A 23,535-nucleotide genomic window follows, 5' to 3' on the forward strand; every position below is an offset into this window, starting at 1 on the left:
CAGACACACAAAGGCACTGCTTATTGGCCATTCTAACTCCCACGTTCAACTCTCTGCCCTACTGTGCAACGTTCTTCACCAGGAGGTTGCCTTGTAAGTTAGGGCCTAGTATTTTTCTCCATCCCCTTATAGAGCAGGAAAACATTTTATGGGACAAAACACCCTGCCTTCAAATGAGTGTAAGTTACTCAAGTTAAAGTAGAGGGTTACATTTTTGATAAGAATGTATTCTGAAATTCAGGCAGGAAACAGCAGGGTGATCAACTCTCACGGAGAAAATTAAGGGACACTCTGGCATGGGGGTCCACACATGCGGGGGTGGGAGGTACTGCCGGAGGCGTGAGAGTGCACAAAAAGGAGGAGAATGGATATTGTGTATGCGCAAGATTTGAAGAACTGGATTATGAGGAAAATAGCAGCCCAGCAGCGTTCGAGCCGGGACGTGGGACAGCGGCCGCAAATATGGGACAATCCCCGAAAATAGGGGATGGTTGGTCACCCTGGAAAACAGTGAAGTTACATCCATTCAAATGAATGGATTGACAGTTATGCGGCTTGAAGGTTGGCCAGGCTGAACCATCTGCCTCAATTCCTAGGATGGGCTCCAGCCACACAAACAGTGAATGCCTGATTATAAAATGCAAAATATTGGCTCATTACATTATATTTCCAGCACAGAAGCAGGTCATTTGGCCCACAGGTCTATGCCAGTGTTTATGCTTCACATATGCCTCCTCCCAACCTCCTTCATCAAATCCCCATCGACGTTTTGCTCTACCTCGTGCTTTTATCTAGCTTCCCTCTAAATGCATCGATGCTAAACATCTCAACTACTCTTTGAGGTAGCAAGTTCCATGTTTGCATCATTCTCTGGATAAAGCAGTATCTCCTGAATTCCCTATTGGATTTATTAGTAACTTGCTTACACTTATGGCTCCTGGTCTGGTCTCTCATGCAATGTTGGCATTTATTTCGAGAGGACTAGAATATAAAAGCAGGGATGTGCTGCTAAGGCTTTATAAGGCTCTGCTCAGACCACATTTAGAATATTGTGAGCAATTTTGGGCCCCGTATCTCAGGAAGGATGTAATGGCCCTGGAGAAGGTCCAGAGGAGGTTCACGAGAACGATTCCAGAAATGAAAGGCTTAACATGTGAGGAACGTTTGAGGACTCTGGGTCTATACTCGATGGAGTTTAGAAGGATTAGGGAGAATCTGATTGAAACTTACAGAATACTGAAAGGCCTGGATAGAGTGGACATGGGGAAGATGTTTCCATTAGTAGGAGAGACTAGGACCCGAGGGCACAGCCTCAGAGTAAAGGGAAGACCTTTTAGAACAGAGACGAGGAGAAACTTCTTTAGCCAGAGAGTGGTGAATCTATGGAATTCATTGCCACAGAAGGCTGTGGAGGACAGGTCATTGAGTGTATTTAAGACCAATATAGATAGGTTCTTGATTGGTAAGGGGATCAAAGGTTATGGGGAGAAGGCGGGAGAATGGGGCTGAAAACCTTATCAGCCATGATTGAATGGCGGAGCAGACTCAATGGGCTGAATGGCCTAATTCCTGCTCCTATGTCTTATGGTCTTATGGTCCTGCAAGTGAAAACAACATCACCATGTCTACCCTGTCAAAACCTGTCTTAAAGACCTCTATCAAGTCAAAGGGCCCCAGCCTGTTCAATCTTCCCTGAATCCTGGCACCATGCTAGTAAATCTTGTTCTCACCTTCTCCAGTGCTGCTATATTATTTTTATAACATGGAGATCAGAACAGTTCACGTTACTCCAAGTGTGAACCAACCAACTTCCAATGCAAATTTAACACATCTTCTCTCCTTTTTAATGCTATCCCTCTAGAAATGAACCCCAGTGCTTTGTTTTTTTTCTCCAATGGCCTTGTTAACCATATTTGAGACCTGGGGAGGTAGGAATAGTTTGGGGGTAAATTATCTTCCCATTGACTCTAATGAACCCTGCAAGCTAATGCACAAACATGCATCATGTACAAGCTTACCATTGCTTGTCTGCTGCATGATTAAAGCAGTGCCCTGGTGGGTCAGAGGCTAGGAATCATGTGACGAGTAACTCACCTCCTGACTCCCCAAAGCCTGTCCATCATCTATAAAGGCACAAGTCAGGAGTGTGATGGAATACTCCCCACTTGCCTGGATGAGTGCAGCTCCCACAACACTCAAGAAGCTTGACACCATCCAGGACAAAGAGATTCATTGGCACCACATCCACAAACATTCACTCCCTCCACCACCAACGCACAGTAGCAGCAGTGTGTATTGTCTACAAGATGCACTGCAGGAATTCACCAAGGCTCCTTCGACAGCACCTTCCAAACACGCGACCACTGCCACCTAGAAGGACAAGGGCAGCAGATAGATGGGAACTCCAGCACCTGAAAGTTCCCCTCCAAGTCACTCACCATCCTGACTTGGAAATATGTCGCCGTTCCTTCACTGTCACTGGGTCAAAATCCTGGAACTCCCTTCCTAACAGCACTGTGGGTGTACCTACACCAAATGGACTGCAGCGGTTTAAGAAGGCAGCTCACCACCACCTTCTCAAGGGCAACTAGGGATGGGCAATAAATGCTGGTCCAGCCAGCGAAGCCCACATTCCATGAATGAATTTAAAAAAAAATTGAGCCTGAGCTCTTGCCAACTGGGGAAGCTGAGATCCCTCCATTTAGTTAAGTAGGAACAAAGTGCGCCCTCTTAATCAGGCTGTCCCAGTTTAACTTTGACAGAAGCATTAAAAAAATGGAGCAAAGCCGTTTACACCATTTCTCTGGGTTTCTGAAGCTTTTCTGCTGAAGCTACTGTGGAAATATCGGGAAAGTCGGTCCCTCTACTTGATCAGGATTGCCTTGAAATTAACCCTTGAAGGAGAGTCAAAGTGAGGAATATTTTCTTTGAAGTTTGAAATGGACTTCCAATGAGTGATCCAACACTGAGGAAGTTTCAGAATTCAAGCTGTTAAATTGGTCATCGGGTCTTCTTTTTCCCCAGCAAGAGAAAACAGTAAAAACTGGGGAATAAGAATACTGGTCTGAACTGGTCCTATATATCTTAAAATGGAACACCAGTGAAAACTGGAAAATAAGAATACTGGTCCAAACTGTTCATTTCCCTTCTGGGATGTATTTTTAGGCAAAATATCAAGTGCATCTGAGAAGTACCTCACACCCTTTTGCTATTGCGTACCCTCCTCCGAGCAGTATGACCACATTCCAGGGTAAATCCCTCTGGATTTTCTTCCAGCTTAGCAGGGGTGGATTAATTATTCTTGAGGCTGAGGAAGAATAGAGAAAATAAATAAAGGTTGAAGTGACATGTGTCCGGTTTTTGCAAAAAGTCAATTAATTACCAAGTTTGGGAAAGGAAGTTGGGTGGTTAGAATGCCATTCAGACAAAGTTTTAATGATTGACAGTCACGTACAACAAATCAACCATGATCTTACTAAACGGCAGAGCAAGCCCGAAGGACCGAAGGGCCTACTCCTGCTCCTATTTCATACGTTCTCAACCTTAATAGTAAAAAAAAAGGTTTCGGCAAATGATTCAGCATTTAGAGAAATGTAAATGTTTTACTCTTTCAAACAATGTGACAAATCAGCCATTTTAATGAATAACTATGTCCTTGATACTGCAAGTAAACAGTTACTCAAGCTTTGTTAACACGTTAGTGAATTTGCCAGACTCCGCAAACGCTGTTGACTAAACTGAATTTGATCAGACCTAATTATAAACCTGATTGTGGCTTGTGTCTCCCCACACACAATCGCACAACTGCAAGTTCCCCCCCAAGCCACACACTATCCTGACTTGGAGTTATATCACCATTCCTTTACCTTCACTGGGTAAAACAAAACTGGATCTCTCTTCCTTACAGCACTGTGGGTGTACCTACACCAGGGAGATTCCAGCAGTTCAAGAAGGTGGTACACCACCATCTTCTTAAGGGCAATTTGGGATGGGAGGCAAATATTGGCCTTGTCAGCAATGCTCACTTCCCATGAAAAAGTTAAAACAGAAGGCAGGTTCTGCTGGCTGAACAGTTTCGCTGTGGATAACTCACAGCTCGATTCCCCTGCCTAACAAGCCAAACTCTGGACATTTCAGGAATTTTCTGTTCAGCTTTTTCAGAGGTGGAAGTGAGAATGCGTGGACACTCAAAGGAATAGTGCATTTCGCCTCTTGATTAAAAGGGTTAAGGGTGCACTTATTGAGACATGATTGGGGTGGGGGGGGGGTGGCTGGAATTCCAACCCACCGTCCAGTATTGCAGGGCAATCTATAGATTTTCTGGTTGCAGAGGCAAAGGAGATGTGCCCATCGTGGTGCAGGTGTCTACCAGCCCCATACAAAAGAAGGTGCCATTCTGTTAACCTCACAAACTCAGATAAGGCTGGCACTGAAGGGCACTTGTGGGTGTGATCCTGGCAAAATCACTGGGGTTGTGACGCACGAGTTTTCAAATTCACAGTTAGTCTCCACACATGCTCTTCCACACTGTGTCGTCTGACAGTTACTTTCTCTCAGATCTATTATAAAGAATATACAGCACCGAAATAGGCCATTCAGCTCGACTAGTCTGTGCTGGTGTCTAAAATCAAAGCAAGCCTCCTCTTGTTCTGCCTACCTTATCTCAGCCTTCCAGCATTTGTTTCTGTTCCCTTTTCTCTCATGGACTCGTCCAGTTTCATTTTGAAAGAATCTAAGCTATTTCCTTCAATCACCTCCTTTGGTGGCGAATTCCACATTCTAACTACCCCCTGAGTAAAGAAATGTCCCCTTGTTTTCCTATTGGATTAATTAGTAACTACCTTAGCTTAACAGGTTTTTTTTTATCCACATACAATGCATAGCTCCTGACGGCACTTGTAACTTCTCCCTCTTCCCGACTCCTCACTCTGCTCCCCTTACAACTCCCTTTTTCATTCATAATTTGATTCAACTGGTTCACGTACCTTTTGGGTCAAACCACCACTTCAGTGAGGGCTTTTGGGATGGAAAGAAGCACAATATAATAACGAATGACATTCCAGTCACCGCATCTGACACATATCTAAAGAAGAGTGTTTTAGAACAAATTATTAATAAGATCCAAGCTGATTGGTAAAGCCGAAACCAAGACATCGAGCTTTTCTTTATTGTTCAGTCTTACTGCTCTCCTCTAACACACAGCCAGTGTCTTAGCTATCCCTTATTTACACTTTGTATTCTTTTATGGGATGTGGGCATCCCTGGCAAGTTCAGCATTTTTTGCCCATCCCTATTTGCTCTTAAACTGAACATTTCAGAAGGAAGTTAAGAGTCAACTACATTGCTGTGGGTCACATGTAGGCTAGACCAGGTAGGGACAGCAGATTTCCTTCCCTCATTCCCAAAAGGGCATTAGTGATGGGATTTTACAACAATTGATGATAGTTGTCATAATCACCCTGACTGAGACTAACTTTCAATTCCACCAGCTGCCTTGGTGGGATTTGAACTCATGTCCCCAAAGCATAAACCTCTGGATTACTAATCCAGTAATATTACCACTACACCACCATCTCCCCCATCCCCCAGTTATACATGCTCAAGGACAATTAATACCCATCACCTGTTTCTCTTAACCTTAACAATGTAATTGACAAGGCATTAACACAAATAAGTGAAAGGGGAAAGGTTTAGGGGGAACTTCTTCACTCAGAGAGTGTGGAATGAGCTACCATCTGACGTGGTAAATGCGGGATCACTCTTAAGTTTTAAGAATAAGTTAGATAGATACATGGATGGGAGAGGTCTGGAGGGTTATGGACGAGGTGCAGGTCAATGGGACTAGCGGAATAATATTTTGGCACAGACTAGAAGGGCCGAATGGCCTGTTTTCTGTGCTGTAGTGTTCTATGGTTCTATGGTTAAGTGGAAAGTGGGCTGATAGTTAATGATAATCACATCTGAGGAGGGAATGTGGAGCTATACTGCCTCTCTTGTGTGCAGGTTTCCTTTTTAGTGAGGCAAATGTGTCAGTATAACTCAGATCTTTGATCTAATACCATAGCACAGTAAAGCAAAAACAGTGACTTAATACCATAGCACAGTAAAGCAGAAACAGTGACCTAATACCATAGCACAGTAAAACAGAAACAGTGACCTAATACCATAGCACAGTAAAGCAGAAACAGTGACCTAATACCATAGCACAGTAAAGCAGAAACAGTGAAAACCCTCAATTTGAGGTTTTTCCATCTGAAAATCACATGAACATATAATAGGTTTGGATGAACTGCCTTTCAACCTATTTGAATTCATCCTTTCAGAATACCAGCCCTAATGTTCTTTGCATAACAGCATTAGCAGTTCCTTAACCTAGATTCAATTTGCATTTCCTAGCTGATCATATAAATGTATATTTCCTGTCGACTATTTTAAATATACCAACTTGAACACTACTTTGTTTTGTTATAGTCCCAGTGAATCCGAAAGTATAATTTTAGGCTTACTTTCTCTGTCAAGTTCAGCACTTCAGGTATTTTTCTAATAAGTTAACTCAGGTGTGTCTCATTACAATTATAAGCCTTTGTTGTTAAATTGTTGCTTATAAAGCCTCTCTATGATGGCAAAACTTGAATGGGAAGGCTTTTCGAGTGCCTCCTGAAATCAAAGTAATTACATCCACTGGGAACCTTCTCCTACTGGCTAAGGTATCTTCTCAAAGAATCACAGCTGTTTAGCGAGACTTCCAAATCCAACAACAACAACAAACCCTTGCATTTATATATTACCTTCAATGCAAAAATAAATTCCTCAGATGTTTCATATGGAAAATGGATGCAGAGTCAAAGAAGGAAAAGTTAGAACCGATCAAAATCTCAGTCAAAGAGATGGGTTATATGGAGGACCTTAAAGTGGGGGGAGTGGTGGGGGGGGATGGGGGGATGCAAATGTAGAAAAAGGAGAAAGAAGTAATGAGCTGGAATCTGGGTTAGAAGCAAAAATATGCATATAAATGGACATAAAGAGGATGGTGGAGGTTAGTAGAGGTTCCAAGCTGAAGGTACAATATAGTCTATCATTAAATAAATTCTCTCCCTGGTGGGTATCCTATTTCATTAGGCATCCTTTAAGTATCCTTACTTTGACTTTGTAACATCTGCTTTACTGACATAAATTCCTGAGCCAAAGTGACTGGATCAGGAATTAATTTGTGAATTTAGACGTCAAGAATCTGTATCACACATTTGCCACTGCCTGATCCTTTAATTTTAATATTTCTTTTGAATATACTCATTAAAGGACCAATAGACACCTACTACTACCAACATACTAGCTTCGGTGCTGCTTCGTGCTCTCGTCTGGACCTGGAAAAATTTATTAATTTTGCGTCCAATTTCCACCCCTCCGTCGTTTTCACATGGTCCATCTCTGACACTTCCCTTCCCTTCCTTGACCTCTCTGTCTCAATTTCTGGTGATAGACTGTCCACCAATATTCATTACAAGCCTAACGACTCCCACAGCTACCTCGGCTACAGCTCCTCACACCCTGCTTCCTGAAAGGACTCCATCCCATTCTTTCAGTTCATTCGCCTCTGTCGCATCTGTACTGATGATGCCACTTTCCTCTGACATGTCTTCCTTCTTTCTTAACCGAGATTTTCCACCCATGGTGGTTGACAGGGCCCTCAGCCGTGTCCGGCCCATCTCCCACGCATCCACCCTCACACCTTCCTCTCCCTCCCAGAACCATGATAGGGTCCCCCTTGTCCTCACTTATCACCCCACCAGCATGATGCCACCACCAAACACATCTTCACTTCATCCCCCCCCGGCAGCATTCTGCAGGGATTGTTCCCTCCAGGACACCCTGGTCCACTCCTCCATCACCCCCTACACCTCAACCCCCTCCCCCGGCACCTTCCCATGCAACTGCAGAAGGTGCAACACCTGCCCTTTTACTTCCCCTCTCCTCACTGTCCAAGGGCCCAATCACTCCTTTCAAGTGAAGCAGCATTTCACTTGCACTTCCCTCAATTTAGTCTACTGCATTCGCTGCTCCTAATGCGGTTTCCTCTACATTGGAGAGACCAAACGCAGTCTGGGTGACCACTTTGCGGAACACCTTCAGTCTGTCTGCAAGCATGACCCAGACCTCCCTGTTGCTTGCTATTTCCGCCCTGCTCTCATGCCCACATGTCCGTCGTTGGCCTGCTGCATTGTTCCAGTGAAGCTCAACGCAAACTGGAGGAACAGCACCTCATCTTCCGACTAGGCGCTTTACAGCCTTCCCTAGTTAACATTGAGTTCAACAATTTTAGATGATGAACTCTCTTCTCCATCCCCAACCCCTTTCCGATCCCCTTTTTTCCCAATAATTTATATAGATTTTTCTTTTCCCACCTATTTCCATTATTTTTAAATGTATTTCCATCCATTGTTTTATCTCTACCTTTTAGCCTATTTTGATTCCTTCCCCCCACCCCACCCCCACTAGGGCTATCTGTACCTTGCTCGTCCTGCTTTCTACCCTTAATATCACCTATTAGCACATTCCTTATATAATATCACCACCTTCAACACCTCTTTGTCCTTTTGTCTATGACATCTTTTGGCTATCTCCACCTATCACTGGCCCTCTATCCAGCTCTACCTGTCCCACCCCCCTTAAACCAGCTTATATTTCACCCCTTTTCTATTTTTCCTTAGTTCTGTTGAAGAGTCATATGGACTCGAAACGTTAACTGTGTTCCTCTCTGCAGATGCTGTCAGACCTGCTGAGTTTTTCCAGGTATTTTTATTTTTATTTTTGTTTTGGATTTCCAGCATCCGCAGTTTTTTTGCTTTTATACTAACATTTTGGATTTCCTTTGCTCTATCTGTAACCTGCTTCTTTCCCTTTTTCTCTATCCATCAATGGGAGGGATACTAATAATGGAAAATTGAATATTTATACCCACTGTCAGCATTTAGACACTCCAAGAGAGTTAGATAAGAAGTGAAGCTCCCTCTATTTTTCTCCAGCAACATTCCTAAACCAATCCCATAGAGACATTTTTCCATTTCCCACATCAGCCATCTTGTGGCCTCTGTGAGTCAGATTGCTAGCTTGGGCTGAGTTCTGGGCGGCTTCAAGTTGTGCTTCTAAACGGGAAATATTGGAAAAACTCAGCAGGCCTGGCAGCACCTGTGAAGAGAGTATCAGTTAACATTTTGAGTCCAATATGACTCTTTTTTTTGGAACTGAAGGAACGAAGGAATGTGATGCATTCCTGCCTCCCTTCAGTTACAAGGAAGCCATATCGGACTTGAACTGTTAACTCTGTTGCTCTCTCCAAAGATGCCGCCAGACCTGCTGAGTTTTTCCAGCACTCTCTGTTTTTATTTCAGATCTCCAGCATCTGCGTTATTTTGCTTTTATTCAAGTTGTGCATCGTTGCCCACTAGGACCTGAATTGAATCTGCCTAAACTCACTAGAAGCCTTATAGCTAACAGACAGAGGGAACATTCATCCTGATAACCTAGGTTCCAGGAGGTGAAAGGCTGATGTGCAGTATGGCATTGCATTGCCCAGTCCCCCGCAAATACATTTTCTGTTCCCTCATTATAATGCCTCATTTAATTATTCTCCGCTGAATTTTATATGGTTCCCAGTCCTTTCCACTCTTTGTCTCCTCATGCAAAATATTTACATTTGAACAGTTCACCTATGTGAAGTCACAAAATTTTTCTCACCCTCGTTGGAAAAAACTAGCCCATCCAGGAATGAATTTTGGATCTCTTGCAAGAAGTAGAACCACAAAGAAGGCGAAGAACACGGAAACAGCACCTTCTGCAAACCTGCAAGATCATGAAAAGAAAGAGAGACTTGCAGTTATCTAGTGCCTTTCATGGCCTTGGGATGTCCCAAAGCAGCTTACGGATAATTAAGTACATTTCACGTCTACGCACGGTCGTAATGTGGGAGAGACAGCAGCCAACTTGTGCACAGCAAACCCCCGTAAAAACAGCAGTGAGGTACATCTCTAGATAATTTGTTTTCAATGTTGTTGATTGAGAGACAAATATTGGCCAGGGCACGGGAGGGAGAACTCCTCTGCTGTTCTTCAAAACAGTGTCATGGGATCTTTTATGTCTGCTTGAGAGGGTAGATGGGGCCAAGTAGTTTAGCTCCCCATCGGAAAGACAGTGCAGCAACTTGCTCATGGCCGGCACTGGAATGCGTGCTCATTAAATCAAATGAATGCTTTGGGACCGACGCAATAGCAAATAAATAGAAAGGACGCAAGATCGAAACTCAAGAATGGCAGGAAGTGGGGCGATTGTAAGTTAATAATGGTTAAAAAAAAGAGTAGGAAAGAGGGAGCAGAGGCTTACTTAAAACTGCTGTGTGAGGATACCACATGGGGAATTGCTGGGATTTTTTTTTTGTATTGTCTCTGCAAAGGGCAAAGATGTCATCCAATGATTAGTATTTTTGACCAAATGCAATATGAAATCCCTGAATCTCCGTGGGGTAGGTAAAAGGCCAGTTATTTCCATTGAAGCCTTCAGTCCATGTAAGGAACATCTATGCGACTGATTAGGTCTCCTGTCACCCTGTGGAACTTCAGGGGTTTTGCATAAAAATTGATTCCATGAAAACTTTTTTCTAAGCGATTGATTTTGTTAGCCTGAAATTTGTGGGCCTATAGTCTCTGTCATAGCATTTGACAATTGAACTTGCCAGTTACTGTCTAAACAATCTAATTAAAGATTCAAAACTAGTTTAATTGGCTAATGGTGGGTGTGCAGTGGCTATGTTAAGTGGTTAAGGTGTTATGATAACAATCCTCATAAGCAGTTTCTGATTCTTTGATGGGTACAAGCACAAGTGGCTGCCTCTTCAGTCCTAGGCCAGTCCAAACACAACTCCTGACCATACGTTCTTTAATAAATGAAACACTTGTCAATCCATAATCTCAAATCCAGTGCTGAATTAAATCATGTTGATCACAAATAATGTATCTGTTGCGAACTAAAATGGTAATAAGCCAAATCTGGAGAGGCCTACAGAAGAAATATATGGGAGTCGGGATTGCTCTGCTTTGGGTTCACTTAATTGAGAGGTGTGGGAAAGGGCGAGAAGGAGTGAAATTGGTGCACATTATATCAATTTAGCAGATGGAAGACCTTTGCCTCTCTGCACTGCTATTGGTCCTGCTGCTAAATTTGTGGAGCCATTGTGTCACAGATGTTATGCCCCTTACATATATAATTCAGGGGCCTAACGCCTGTTGAAAGGCCCGCTTCAAGAAATTTGTTGATGATGAGTGGTGAAGGTGTCTGGGTTACGCTGCTTGGAATATTTCAGCAATTCCAGTGACCCTCCAATGAAAGTTAAGTTATAATTATTATTTTTTAAAATGATCCTGTGGAGTCAGAGGAGCAGGGGTGCCCCCTTGAAATCACTTTGTCCCCTGACCTCCATAGCCCGCTTCAAAATATCCTCCTGGGACCTAACTGAGGGTTCCTGCTGGTGATACCTTTGCTCAGGTGAGGTGCCTCTGGAGGAACACTCCAGTATACTGATGAGGACCAAGGACCAATTTCCATTGACTCAGGATCTCTCAGCTTGAGTGTGTTCTAATTGTGTAGCACCAAGTCTGGACCCGAAAATTGGCCCTGACCAAAATATGCCTCATAGTCTTTCCTTTCTTCCTTCTACCCCAATTGTATAGATGTAACTCTATTCCTTACTGAACTGTTCTGCCATTCCCACTTTATTAGGTGTTCTTAGTACAGGATCTTGCCTTGGCAATCTTCTCTCAGTCCTGGCAATCACCTATTCTTTAGCGCACAGTTTGAAAATCTGTGAGACTGCCTCCTTTAATAAGGCTTTGCAATGGGTCCTCCAGTCCAGAACCTGCCTGAGCAAAAATTGCCTGGAGGGCAGGATGGAGACAGGAAATCCTTAATCCGGCTCTTAGTCTCCCTTCTGGCAGTTTTAATTGTTCTGCGTTTAATTACAGTGAAACATGTTTAATAATAAAAAAGGACTAATTGAAAGAACCAAATAACTTACACGGTGAAACAGGGTAAAATATACAAAACACACTCTGAAACCACAGACACTCATATATTATTAACTATGGATAGCCTTCAATGCACCAAGCCCTTTAACAACTTATCATGTGGAACTCGCAGGTCACCATAGGGTGGAAATGGGTCTTGTGAAAGAAAGGACTTATGTGCAATGGGGATCTCTTTTCCCGGCATCCCTATCATCAAAGAAACTACTCTTTCTCTGGGATTGAATGCTTGTAAACATAGCTTTCTCCCAGGGATAGAGAAGCTTCTTTGCTGAGTGAAGAACTTCCCAATCTATTGAAAAAACTTTTTCACTGCATACAATGACCGTGTTCGAAATAAGGCAGAGAAAGGACAGCTGTTACCAGTCCCTGAAGTAATATTCTGCTCTGGCGGTTTAATTTCACTGGCTCCTCACCACCGATTTCTCTCAACCTTTAATGAGCTTTGCCTAGTTAATAATAGGATATGGACGTGAAATTGAGTATTTCCTATTGAGAAGTAGACCACTGAACAATACCACAGGTAACAAGCTTGACTTACAGGTTGGCTTATTCTGCACTTCCTATTGTGCATTATATTTATATTAAGTTTGGGCAGTTTCTACTTTTTCAAAACACTGGCCAATTTTTGATTGAAATTTTTTCCTAAAGGAGATAGTTGGGGTTGGGGACTGTATTACATTGTCCTGTATGAAGTTATGGGATGTGGTACATTGATACAGCTGCACACCAGCTACTGGATAAAGGCACTGTATTCATGTTGTGGTCAGGGAGCAATTGGCTCTCCTGAAACGATCCTTCAGGATTCTCGTGGAAAGGGAGAGTGTGGTGGGGGCCAACTATAATATACAGAGTTGTAGAGCTATTCATGGGGCGGCGGGATGGGGGTGCTGGTGGGGAATAGGCAGGCAGGTGATCTTTCGTTTTCCCACATGTCCAGTCTGCCTCCTTGTATCTACTATAAATGGAGAGTGGGAACACGATCCTTGAGAATGCAACCTGTCAATTTAACAGAAGCAGAATATTGAACTGAGGTGATTTCACTTTGGGCAGTGGGAGCGAGAGCTATCATTTGGTAAAACATTGATGCATCTACGTTATGTGGTCCCACATTGGCAACTTAAGCTGCTGATCATAAATCACTAACCACACTACTCACGGGCAGTATCTACATATTCTTAAATACGTGCACCATTTTCTACATAGTTGGCAGGGGATGGGGGTGGGTGGGAAACAAATACCTTGCCATTCAGTGCACTGTAAAACCATCCATACTTACGTTAAGGGCCCCAGTTTGTCGTAATCACCCTGTATTTTAGTTTTCACTCTGGCTTGAGACTCAGCGCTAATGGATTTCTTCAAATTCCATGACCTTAAGATAAGATGGAAAAAGAGACTCCCAAATTATCATCATAATAAAGTTTCAATGTAACTTTGCCTCTCTGCTTCTTTTGAATTTGACATATTTTTTCATATTAATGAATCTAATCATTGTTCCTTTGTGTGTTGTGTTTTCACATAGAACTGGAGTTCAACAGACTTGCAGACAGTTCTGTGCAAGAGAATGGGATAAGGCAGAACATCAGACAGACAGGCCACAAAGAATTCAATAATAATTGAAACACAAATGCTGGAAAAACTCAGCGGTCAGACAGCATCTGTGGAGAGAAACAGAGTTAACATTTCGGGTTGAGTGATCTTTCATCAAACCGACTCTTTCTCCCCACAAATTCTGCTTGACCTGCATTCTCCCTGCATCTTTTGATTTATTTCAGATTTCCAGTATCGGCAGTATTTTGCTTTTGTATTGTCATAAAGAAGTCAAGTTTACTGAGACCTCTACGGAAAGACATTGGGCTGTAACTTCCGGGCTCCCAAGCGTCAGATTTGGGCTGGGGGGGGGGTACCCCAAAGATGCACTGGGGAATCCCTCTCAGAAATTCCCCGGTAAGGGTTTGTACGGCAATTGCCCAGAAGTGCTAACTTTCTCTGGACCATTGCCCTGTGCTGGGAACCATCTGAAAACGCAATTTAAATCACAAACTTCGGATGGTGACATCAGGATTCCACCAATGGTTACCCAGAAAAGGTTAGAAGAATTAAAACCTCTTCTAACTTCTGGGTAACTATTGTAAACACCCAGGCTGATCCCCATGGGACTGCCCCCACACCCCGACCTCTGACCCTTCCACCCCAGTCTCCGATCCCCCTCAACCCCGACCTCGGACACCCTTGATTTCTGACCCTCCCCGACCTCCAACCCCCCAGACCTCCAACCACCCCCCAAATCTGCCCCCCCCCCCACCGGACCTCCAACACCCCCACCCCCGCACCGGACCTCCAAAGCCAGCACCCCCCCCAACTCCCTCAGACCTCTGGACCTCTGACCCTGCCCCACCCACTCGGACCTCCAAAACCCCCCCAACCCCATGGCTATCCGACATCCCCCCGCCCCCCACCGAACCTCTGATAACACCCCCCCCCCAACTTTTGCCATCCCCACCCTGACCTCCGACCCCTCAACTCCCAACCTCTGACACCCCCACCTGAAAACCCCCCCAACCTCTGATTCCTCACCCCCCCCCACCAAATCCTATCCATTTACCCTGGACATTTACCTTCTCCCTGGCCTGTCAATTTCCTTGGAACTCTAAACTTACCTGCTTTACGGCAGCAAGTGCCGTAAAAAAGGGACGTGGCCTCCTTGAATTTGCCAGAACTGCACTTTGCCAGGGCCTGCAAGGAATCTTTCGATGCATGTCCCCAAGTAGCTCTGGCAAACAGAAGTGTCAGCGTAATTTTCAAGGGCAGGTAAGTATGTATTTATTTCTTCTAATTCCTGTGGGCCATCTCTTTCTGACCCTACTTGGAAGTTACAGCCTAATATATGCCATTACAACGGGTCCCCTGGCGAGGTCCCCCAATTTGTTGACTTCCCGAACGGGACCTCAAATTTCTAATGCTCCTGGGTGAGGAGGAATGAGCTGGATCCCCTTCTTGATTCAACCCCCTCAGTTGGTCACAACAAGGTTAATTTAAAAAGGATCCCTTCCCCCCCCCCCCCGCCCCGTGGATACCTTTACCCAGTCCAAATGTATTCATTTTTGTTTAGAAGGAGCCAATTTAACCAGGCTTTCTCGAGTCAAAGAAAGAGTAAGTATATTAGTTACTAAAAACCCAAGAAAAATAATAATAATAATGCACCACAGATCAGAAATGAGAAGTTGAAAGTCCAAATAAAAGTTAAAAAAAGATATACGAATCAGTCTTTGGTTTGTCCGTGAGGCGTAGATGGTGAAATGTTGCGGCCGTTAAGTTGGATGATTCCAGTAGAGCTGACTTTGGCAGTTTAGCAGTTGGTTTGGAGACACTTGGTTCTGCAGATTGGCTGAAGAAACGGTCCTATTTCCTTTTTGATTGTGGTTTCTGCTTTAAATGCCTGCGCCTCCAGCAACAGAGAGAGAGAGAGAGGGAGAGAGAGAGAGGGGGCGGGGGGGTGCGGGGGAGACTTTGCCTGCAAATGCAGGGGTGGCTAGTTGGTCTTCTTGTTGTTGCCACACACACAGCACACCAGCGACTAGCACACACTGCACTGTTTTGCAGCTAGTCTTTTAACCCATTTTTCCCTGTGTATTCCTGTAAGGGAGAAAAAAAACCATGCCTTGCACCTAGAGTCTGTTTTCTTTGATCTCCGACCATTTTACATATTCTGAAATATGGATCAACAGGAGATGGGTTTTAGATGCTTGCTGAGACGTGTTAATCAACCTTTTGTCTCTGCAACCATAGGAGATTAAAGTTCAGTCTCATGCATCTTTCCTATCTCCCTAAGTGTCTCTGCTTGAAGAATTGAAGAAGACCATGACACCTTTTCATGTGCAACATTCCATGTTCTCTCTGGACAGGTCTGTCAGTATAATCCACATAGGAATCTTCCAGAAAGTGGTCACTTTACATTATCAGCCATCTTTTGCTCAGTGTCCTTGTTTGTATTTCTTTAAAAAAACCGCATGTCTTCCTCAAAACGTTCAATATGCCTGTAAGTAATCCGTGGCTCTAATCGGCTTTTATGACAATGTGTATTTTAAAATCATCAATATCTTATCCCATCTGGTTCACTTATGTCCTTTAGGGAAGGAAATCTGCTGTCCTTACCTGATCGTCTATAAGTGACTCCAGATCTACAGTAATGTGGTTGATTCTTACCCGCCCTCTGAAATGACCTAGTCAGCCTTCAGCTGTATTCAAGAAGCAGTTGTATTCAAGAAGGCGAGTCACCAATACTTTCCCAAGGGCAATTAGGGATAAGCAATAAACAAGGGTCTTGCCAGCGCCACCCAGGAACAAAAAAAACTTATATAGAATATATATTTTTAACCATAACTAGCATATCCTGCCTTCATATAGAAATAACAATAGTGTGAATAACTACCATCAGTGATGCCACTGATGGCTTCAGAGAGATACATTATTCTATTTTTATATATATTATACATATGCAAACATACACACTCTGTGCCCTCTTTGCTTTAATGAATAAAGGCATTATTTCTTGAGTAAAAATTAATCTTGGGCGGGTTGTGTAAAGTGGGTGCTACTGCATCAATCACCTGTTATCTGCCTCATTTGATATTAGTTCCAATGAAGTCAATGGAAGTGGATACCAGGCAGGGTGTCCCAGGCAGCAGGTGAGATGCTGTTCATGTAACACTACTTAAAAACGGGTTGGGACCTCTCTCCTTTCCACCACAGCATAAGTAGCCAATGATCAGTAAGGGAAATGCAGCAATAACGACTGAGGATTGAAGAAATCTATTTACACAGGCTGCCAATTTAGGACCAGTTCAACAACTGCAGGGATACAGTTCAGGGAAGTTGGCGGGAAGCAGGGGTGGAATTGGCATGACGAAGCTGAGACCAAAAGCACAAAAGGAAGGTTTCAGTTTAGAATTGCATGTAACATCTTTCTCCTTTTCTTTACCTTGGGTTGAGCCCTCCATACAGGAAAGCGATCCACAACCAACCGATGAACAGGAACAGGATTGCTAGAGGACAGCAAAACATAAACCAGGATGCAAAGTTCACCATGTTGCAACCAGGGAAATGACTGAAACAAAGCAAGAAAATAAAATCTTAATTCTATCGGAAATCACGTGGCACCAATTGCAGATTTTCAGGATCATCCTCCACCACCCAAGGAGCTGAGAGGAATTTAGTCAAGGCTGGCAGGGAGCATAGAACTACATAGAATTTACTGCACAGAAACAGACCATTCAGCCCAACTGGTCTGTGCTGGTGCTTATGCTTCACAGGTCATCTCACCCTACCCATCAGCATATCGTCGATTTCTTTCTCCCTCATGTTCCCCCAAATTGTATGTTGGTCAGCACTCAATGGGATTCCTCAATCCACACCTATCAAACAGCAATTGTAATATTACAGACCATAAATGAGCATATTAGCTACTGACCAGTAGTTTTGATTATTTCCCTTATCCCATGATTCAGCCATGCCTCTGTCACTTGTTGGTTGTTTAGTTTTTATCTTTTATTTGTTTAGTGTGTGTAGAGCCTTCCTCCCACCCACCACCCAACCACCACCACCCCACCCCCGCCACCCACCTGACCAAAGGTAGGTGAGTGTCAGAGTTTCCCATTGTATGGAGTTCAGTGACACTGGAGATGCATCTTTCCTGGCATTGCCCATTCACTGACCACGCAAATGCTGGTAGGGTCATTATCGAGGTACCATCCATTGGAACCACCAGGATTGTGGCCCGAGGATTTTCAACCCCGTCGAGTTTTTACTTTCTGGGACCTATGATTGATAGAGAGAAGGAGAAAAACAGAGTTAGAGAAACACTAATAGAAATAGGAAAAGACATAAAGAGTGTATTTCCTCATTGTAGTTTGATTTAGTTTTTTTAAAAGATGATGTAAATTGAATTTCGAAAATAAACAAAGCCTATTTGAAGGAAAATGTTAGGAAGGGAATATAATATTCAATTGTTTATTTGTTCGGTATTCAATTATGTGTGTATATTGACTGTTCTCTGTTCTCTGTGTGCTATTAGTCAAGCCTTTGTTGGTTACTGAGAAAGAGAAGCATGAGAGAGCAGCCATTTTAAAAGCACTTGTAAATAAAGTCCTCTTCACACAGAGAAACTGGTGTCTCATCTCTGCATATCTCCGAGGTATGACACATAACAGGAAGGTTAAGGGGAAAACAGTTTGAAGGATGACGGTTCTCAGGTCTCTCTACACTTGAGGAAAGTAAGTGGAAGGGAGATAGAAGTGATTGAATAGTTGATGGTGTTGTGAGGGACAACAGAGAAAAGCGCAGAGGAGGATGAAGTGCTTAAGTGGATAGTTCAGAAGGGATCATAGAATCAGAGAATGATAGAGCTTAGAAGAAGAAGGCCATTTGACCCACTGTGTATGTACCAGCTCTTTGATAGAGCTGCCTATGAAATGATGAAGGCGAGGTTAGTGTCGGAGTATTAAGAAGGAAAAGGGTTGGTGGGTAGGCAAAGGGTCAAGGCTGCTATAGGAGTGATGGTTTAGTGAAAGCCTAAGTAACAGGAGCTGAGATGAAAAGGGAACTATTCATATTAATGCCGCTGGTCAGTGATGGAGATGCATTTAGGGCATTGGCCTTGAGCCATGGGTAATAAATTACAGCAAAGATTGCCAGTTCTCGGAAAGGTGATGGGTCCCAATACCAACAGTTTTCTTGATAAGGAATTGCATTGAAGTATTTTTTTTTAAAAAAACCCTTTGACAGTCCAGCTCATAATCCCAAGGTCATTGGATAACTGTTAGGAACACTGTTCCCTGGCCAATTTCCCCTTCCTAACTTGACAGGCCAATTATAGCATCACTGTCTTCTCTCAAAGTGAAACCACTTAACATGACGCCTAGTTGAAAATTGAACTCGGGGGGGCAGAATATTGCCGTTGGCGTGCGTGGGCGGGCCCAACACGCTGACGCATAAAATGACGCACGATGATGTCGGGTGTGCATCCCAACGTCATCGCGCGTCATTTTGATATTTCGTTCGGTGGGGACACACCAGAGGCGGCTTCGCGCCCACCAAACTGTCAACGGCCAATTAAGGCCATTAAAAAACCAATTAACCTTGTTAAGAGCGCTGCCAGTCCAACCATAAGGTTGGCGGGCAGGCGAAGAGCCCAAACCGCGGGCGGGATGAGGTTTCCTGAAGATTTTATAAAATAATTAAATAAATTTTGCAAACTTCACAAACATGTCCCAGCTCACGTAACACTGTCACATGAGGGGATATGTTTAAATCATTTTTTTATTTTTATTTATTAAAAAGTTTTATTATCTACTTAATCTCCCTGAGGCACACGCGCGAAGGAGTGGAAGCCCCGACTCTCCCTCCTCCCCCTGCCCGCACAGGTGGCACTGAGCGCTACCGGCCGCGCGTCACGCTGGGCGGGCCTTAATGAGCCCGCCCGCATAAAATGGCGGCACGCAGCCGATCACGGGCGGCGATTGGCTCTGCGCCCGCTCCCGCCCAGCCCGCCCACCAGCCACAGGGAAAATTCTCCCCAGGAATTTTTATGATCTGTACGTCTCGGCTACCCATTGTCTTAACCAGCGGTACCTCTATTTTAATTATCCGTAAAATTTCCATTCATTTGCGAAATCCTGAAGACGAATTGCAGGGGCAGGGAGCAGATCTTCTTTTCCCTCCATTTCCTACACCCATCGACAAAAAAAGTATTCCCAGGTTGTGTAGAGTACAAGTTAGATATAGATTAAAGCTTTCTGTTCCGCCTTAATAATGCACCTTAGTCCCAACCTTAGATGAGCACTTCCTATTGCACCAGGGCAATATTGCAACTCTCTCATCAACCACCCTTGCAGCTTTTCTGAGTGAAAGTGACATTTCAAAATCAAAAGGCCCTTAATCATCATTTTTTACGTTTTCAGGTGTCCAAGTAGCAACAGGTTTGGTGTTGTCCCAGTTAGCGTGGCGGTGCCTCCGATACTTGCAGCGTAAGGTATGCAGATAAGGAAGCCCTTCCAGAGTCTCTTCTGGCTCTCCTTCTCTTTCTTCTGTTGGGCCAATGTAAAGTTAACATCAGTCTCCAACTTCTGTGGCTGGCTACCGCTGAGGAAGTAGAGCAAAATGTTTAGCATCAGTCAGTGATTACAGTTAGCATACTTAATGTTCATACAAGAGTTCCAGGAGCTCACAGCAGCAGATTAAGATAAATTATTAGCCGGGGCAACATTGTGTCTATGCATCAACGAATACTTAAAACAAAAAGCCAGGCTATGTAAGGTACATAAAAACTGCAGTCAATGCAAAACCAACAGGACAAAGTGAAGAAGTCAGACAACTGCAGGAATTAAAAAGTGTTTTACCGAGATCTCACATAAGTCTAAATTATTCAAAAGGCAAACAGCATTTTCAAGATAGAAGTTCAAGACTGAGCTAGTCAATACGTTAGCTTCAGAATATTAGTGTCTTTTTATATTTGTTCATGGGATGTGTGCATCGCTGGCTAGATCAGCATTTATTTTCCATCTCTAATTGCCCTTGAGAAGGTGGTGGTGAGACAGATTGAACTGTGTGACGGGTATTGCTGATAGCAGGATGTTCGTCTTTGCATAAAGAATGAACAACACTTGGAGTAGATTTCTGAGCAGAGCTGCGGAGGTGGAAGTACTGCCATTGTTTAAGAAACATTAAATGCAGCAATGGGTCTTTCTGGGTGGAAGAATTGGCTAGGCCATATCCTGTGATGTTGCAAGGGAGCTTAGGCTCAGGGGAAAGCATCTGAGTAGGTGGTGATAGAGTTTGTGAGTTCAAAGTTCAGAGCAGAAGAAGCAACCAATGCTTAAATGTAGGTTTAGGCCATTATTTGCAAAGCTAATTCAAAGTGTTTCTACCAAGTGACAAAATGAGAAAAGGGGAGGCATCACAGTATCTTAGGCTATAGTTAGAATAAACTATTGTATTACTTTTAAAATAAACACGTCAACCCATGCTAAACAGCAGACAAAATAATTTACTGTGAATATTAGATGTGTATTCACATTAAAAATGCAAAGTGAGAATTCACACCAAGGATATTGGTGAGACAGTCCAATAGCACCTTAAATTTATTTTGGTGCAGGCATTATAAACTTGCATTGCACACAAAATGGCTGAAGCACAAAGGTGTTACTTAATACTAAAAAACAATTAACGGCCCATTGAAGGACCTTTTCTTTTAGATAAATAGAATAAATTTGGGCCAACCCTTAGGTTAGGTAGACTGCATTCAACTTCCACTACCATTTTGTACATAATAATTTTAACATAGTACCTGTCATCAGAAATAAAACATGACACCTCATTGGGTAATGACTCCTTTGAAGTATCATCTGGAGGAGAAAAAAAAGAGGCGACATACAAATTCTGTTTTATTCCATTCTATTAAGTAGATATCCTTTGACAATATTAAATTTCAAACTAAGAACTTCTGATTGTATAACAGGCAGCTTTAGGAACAAAGTGTAACAGAGATGTTAATTAATATTCTTTAAGTGGCTAATCTTAACAAAGTACAACTGCTGAGGCAATTTAATCATATAAAAAAAAAGTGTGCAAAAGATTAAATCTACTCATTAACTGCTAGATTCTTGGGTGGCTGGACCTTGGATTTTCCCTTTAGAAAAGTGCCCAATTTTTGACAGTTTTGAGGCAGTACAAAGAGTTAAATGGGATCTTATTGTCCCAGAAAATTGACTCCTAATTTATCATTTTAAAAACCCACCTGTCGTCATTAGAGTCCATCATGACCTACTTGTAATTGGGAGCACGTGGGCATGACAAAGCTCCTCCCACAAACTCCCCCTCTCCCCCACTATTTCCCCCCTTCTGAGACAGTCCCTTGGGATCGAGGGTGATTTGCTTCCATTCCAGCTCGATGGGTTCTGAAATGGTTGATAAGCCTAGTGTGTGATTTGCTGATGCTGCCACATGTGGCGCAGGTGGTGCTTGAAGGGTTGGGCAGATAAGTTGATCGGAGGTTTCTGCACTTCCTCCGATGTCTCAACTTCGCCTCGGCACATTCCAGAAGAAGCCTTTCGGTGTGTTTGGTGCCTTCCCGGATGTACCTTCTCCATTTTGGAAGGTCACAAGTCAAGGTCTCCCAGAGGTCAATGGGTATGCTTGATCTATTCAGGGATGCTTTGGGGACACCCCTAAAGACATTCCCCTCATTAGTATCACTAGCCTGCCCAAAGTATTGTGGTTTGAGCAGCAGAGCAGTAACCTTCAGGTGAATACTGCATAGAACAGCTCCTCTTTTATTCAAATTGCTACAGGTTACCCAGACTTTCCCTAGGCTTTCTCATTCTGCAGAACTCCATCCCTTCCCATTATCACTTCAGTACGTAGAACATCAAAGGATGCATCAGAAAACCTGGAGTTCCCCTCATCCTTAGAGTCTTTCACTTCCTATGGGTGTGGCTCCAAAATGGACCAAGAAGGTGAGTGCTTTTGATCAGCTGTAACATTTAAATCAAGCACAACTTGGTTTTGTCCCTCCCAGTGGCAGTAAGACTAGGACCAGGAGCTTTACCTCTGTAAACCTATCCTGTACACAGAATGAAAGAAACGGCAAAAGAATCAGCTCTCAGGGTCAAGTGGCTGAGTGTGCGTCCATTGCTCAGACTTGGAATCCAACAATCTTTGGAGCCCTTTAGTTGTAAAGCACTAGGCAATGACTCAGCTGAAGCACATTAATAACCCAGAAGCTGAAATATTTCTTGTCACAGCTTTGATCCAGAGATGGATAGAAGAGTTGAACGCCAGAGGAGATATGTAACTGCTCTTAACAATAAGGTAACATGCAATCATGTATGGCACTAAGAAACCCTCGGTCAATAGGGTCAATGGAAAAAAACCTTCCAGTGATTGGGGTCATATTTGACATAAAGGAAGATGGATATAGTCGTTTGCACTCATCAGGACACACACAAGAATACCAATATGAGGGGAAAACAACTCTTTCCGCACCCGCCCGCCGCTGGGATCTTCCGGTCCCGCCACAAGCCAATGGACTTCTGGCTGCGGCGCCGCCTCACCCACGGCAGGTCCTGCCCACAACAGGGCCGGAAAAATCCCGGCCTGTATGTGAAGAGAGTGCTGATTGGTTGGCTAGTGGACTCTGATTGGTAGAGGTGTTGCCAACGAGATTGCACCAGTGATGCTGACTGACAGTTAACTGCCAGCCATTGTTTGAAATTTAAACCAGGCAGCTTGACCCTGATTGGTCACGGCATTGCCCTGAGGAATGAGTCAGCAAATGGCCGTAACTTATTCTGTTTAGCTGAGACAGGCACTATGTGTGTACATGTTCTTTCTGCCTGCAAAGAACAGGGCCCTGTGTATTAATATATGTAGCTTCCAGTACACACAAATGTACCACACTGTGAGCCTG

At 43.6% G+C, this 23,535-nt stretch overlaps 1 protein-coding gene across 1 annotated transcript in view; it reads right to left on the bottom strand.

The window, feature by feature from the left end:
* The window catches only part of slc13a3 (solute carrier family 13 member 3), a 41,488-nt gene that overhangs the window by 11,182 nt on the left and 6,771 nt on the right, over positions 1 to 23,535 (bottom strand). Inside the window, exons 4-10 of the mRNA XM_078554967.1 lie at positions 21,415 to 21,472; positions 20,022 to 20,210; positions 17,053 to 17,178; positions 13,351 to 13,443; positions 9,736 to 9,840; positions 4,986 to 5,083; positions 3,195 to 3,307 (exon numbers count right to left, since the gene is read on the bottom strand). Coding sequence (XP_078411093.1) covers positions 3,195 to 3,307; positions 4,986 to 5,083; positions 9,736 to 9,840; positions 13,351 to 13,443; positions 17,053 to 17,178; positions 20,022 to 20,210; positions 21,415 to 21,472 — 782 coding nt within the window. The remainder of the gene's footprint in view (positions 1 to 3,194; positions 3,308 to 4,985; positions 5,084 to 9,735; positions 9,841 to 13,350; positions 13,444 to 17,052; positions 17,179 to 20,021; positions 20,211 to 21,414; positions 21,473 to 23,535) is intronic.

Source organism: Cetorhinus maximus, chromosome 13, assembly GCF_964194155.1.
Source record: "Cetorhinus maximus chromosome 13, sCetMax3.hap1.1, whole genome shotgun sequence".
In the NCBI taxonomy this organism is placed as follows: Eukaryota; Metazoa; Chordata; class Chondrichthyes; order Lamniformes; family Cetorhinidae; genus Cetorhinus; species Cetorhinus maximus.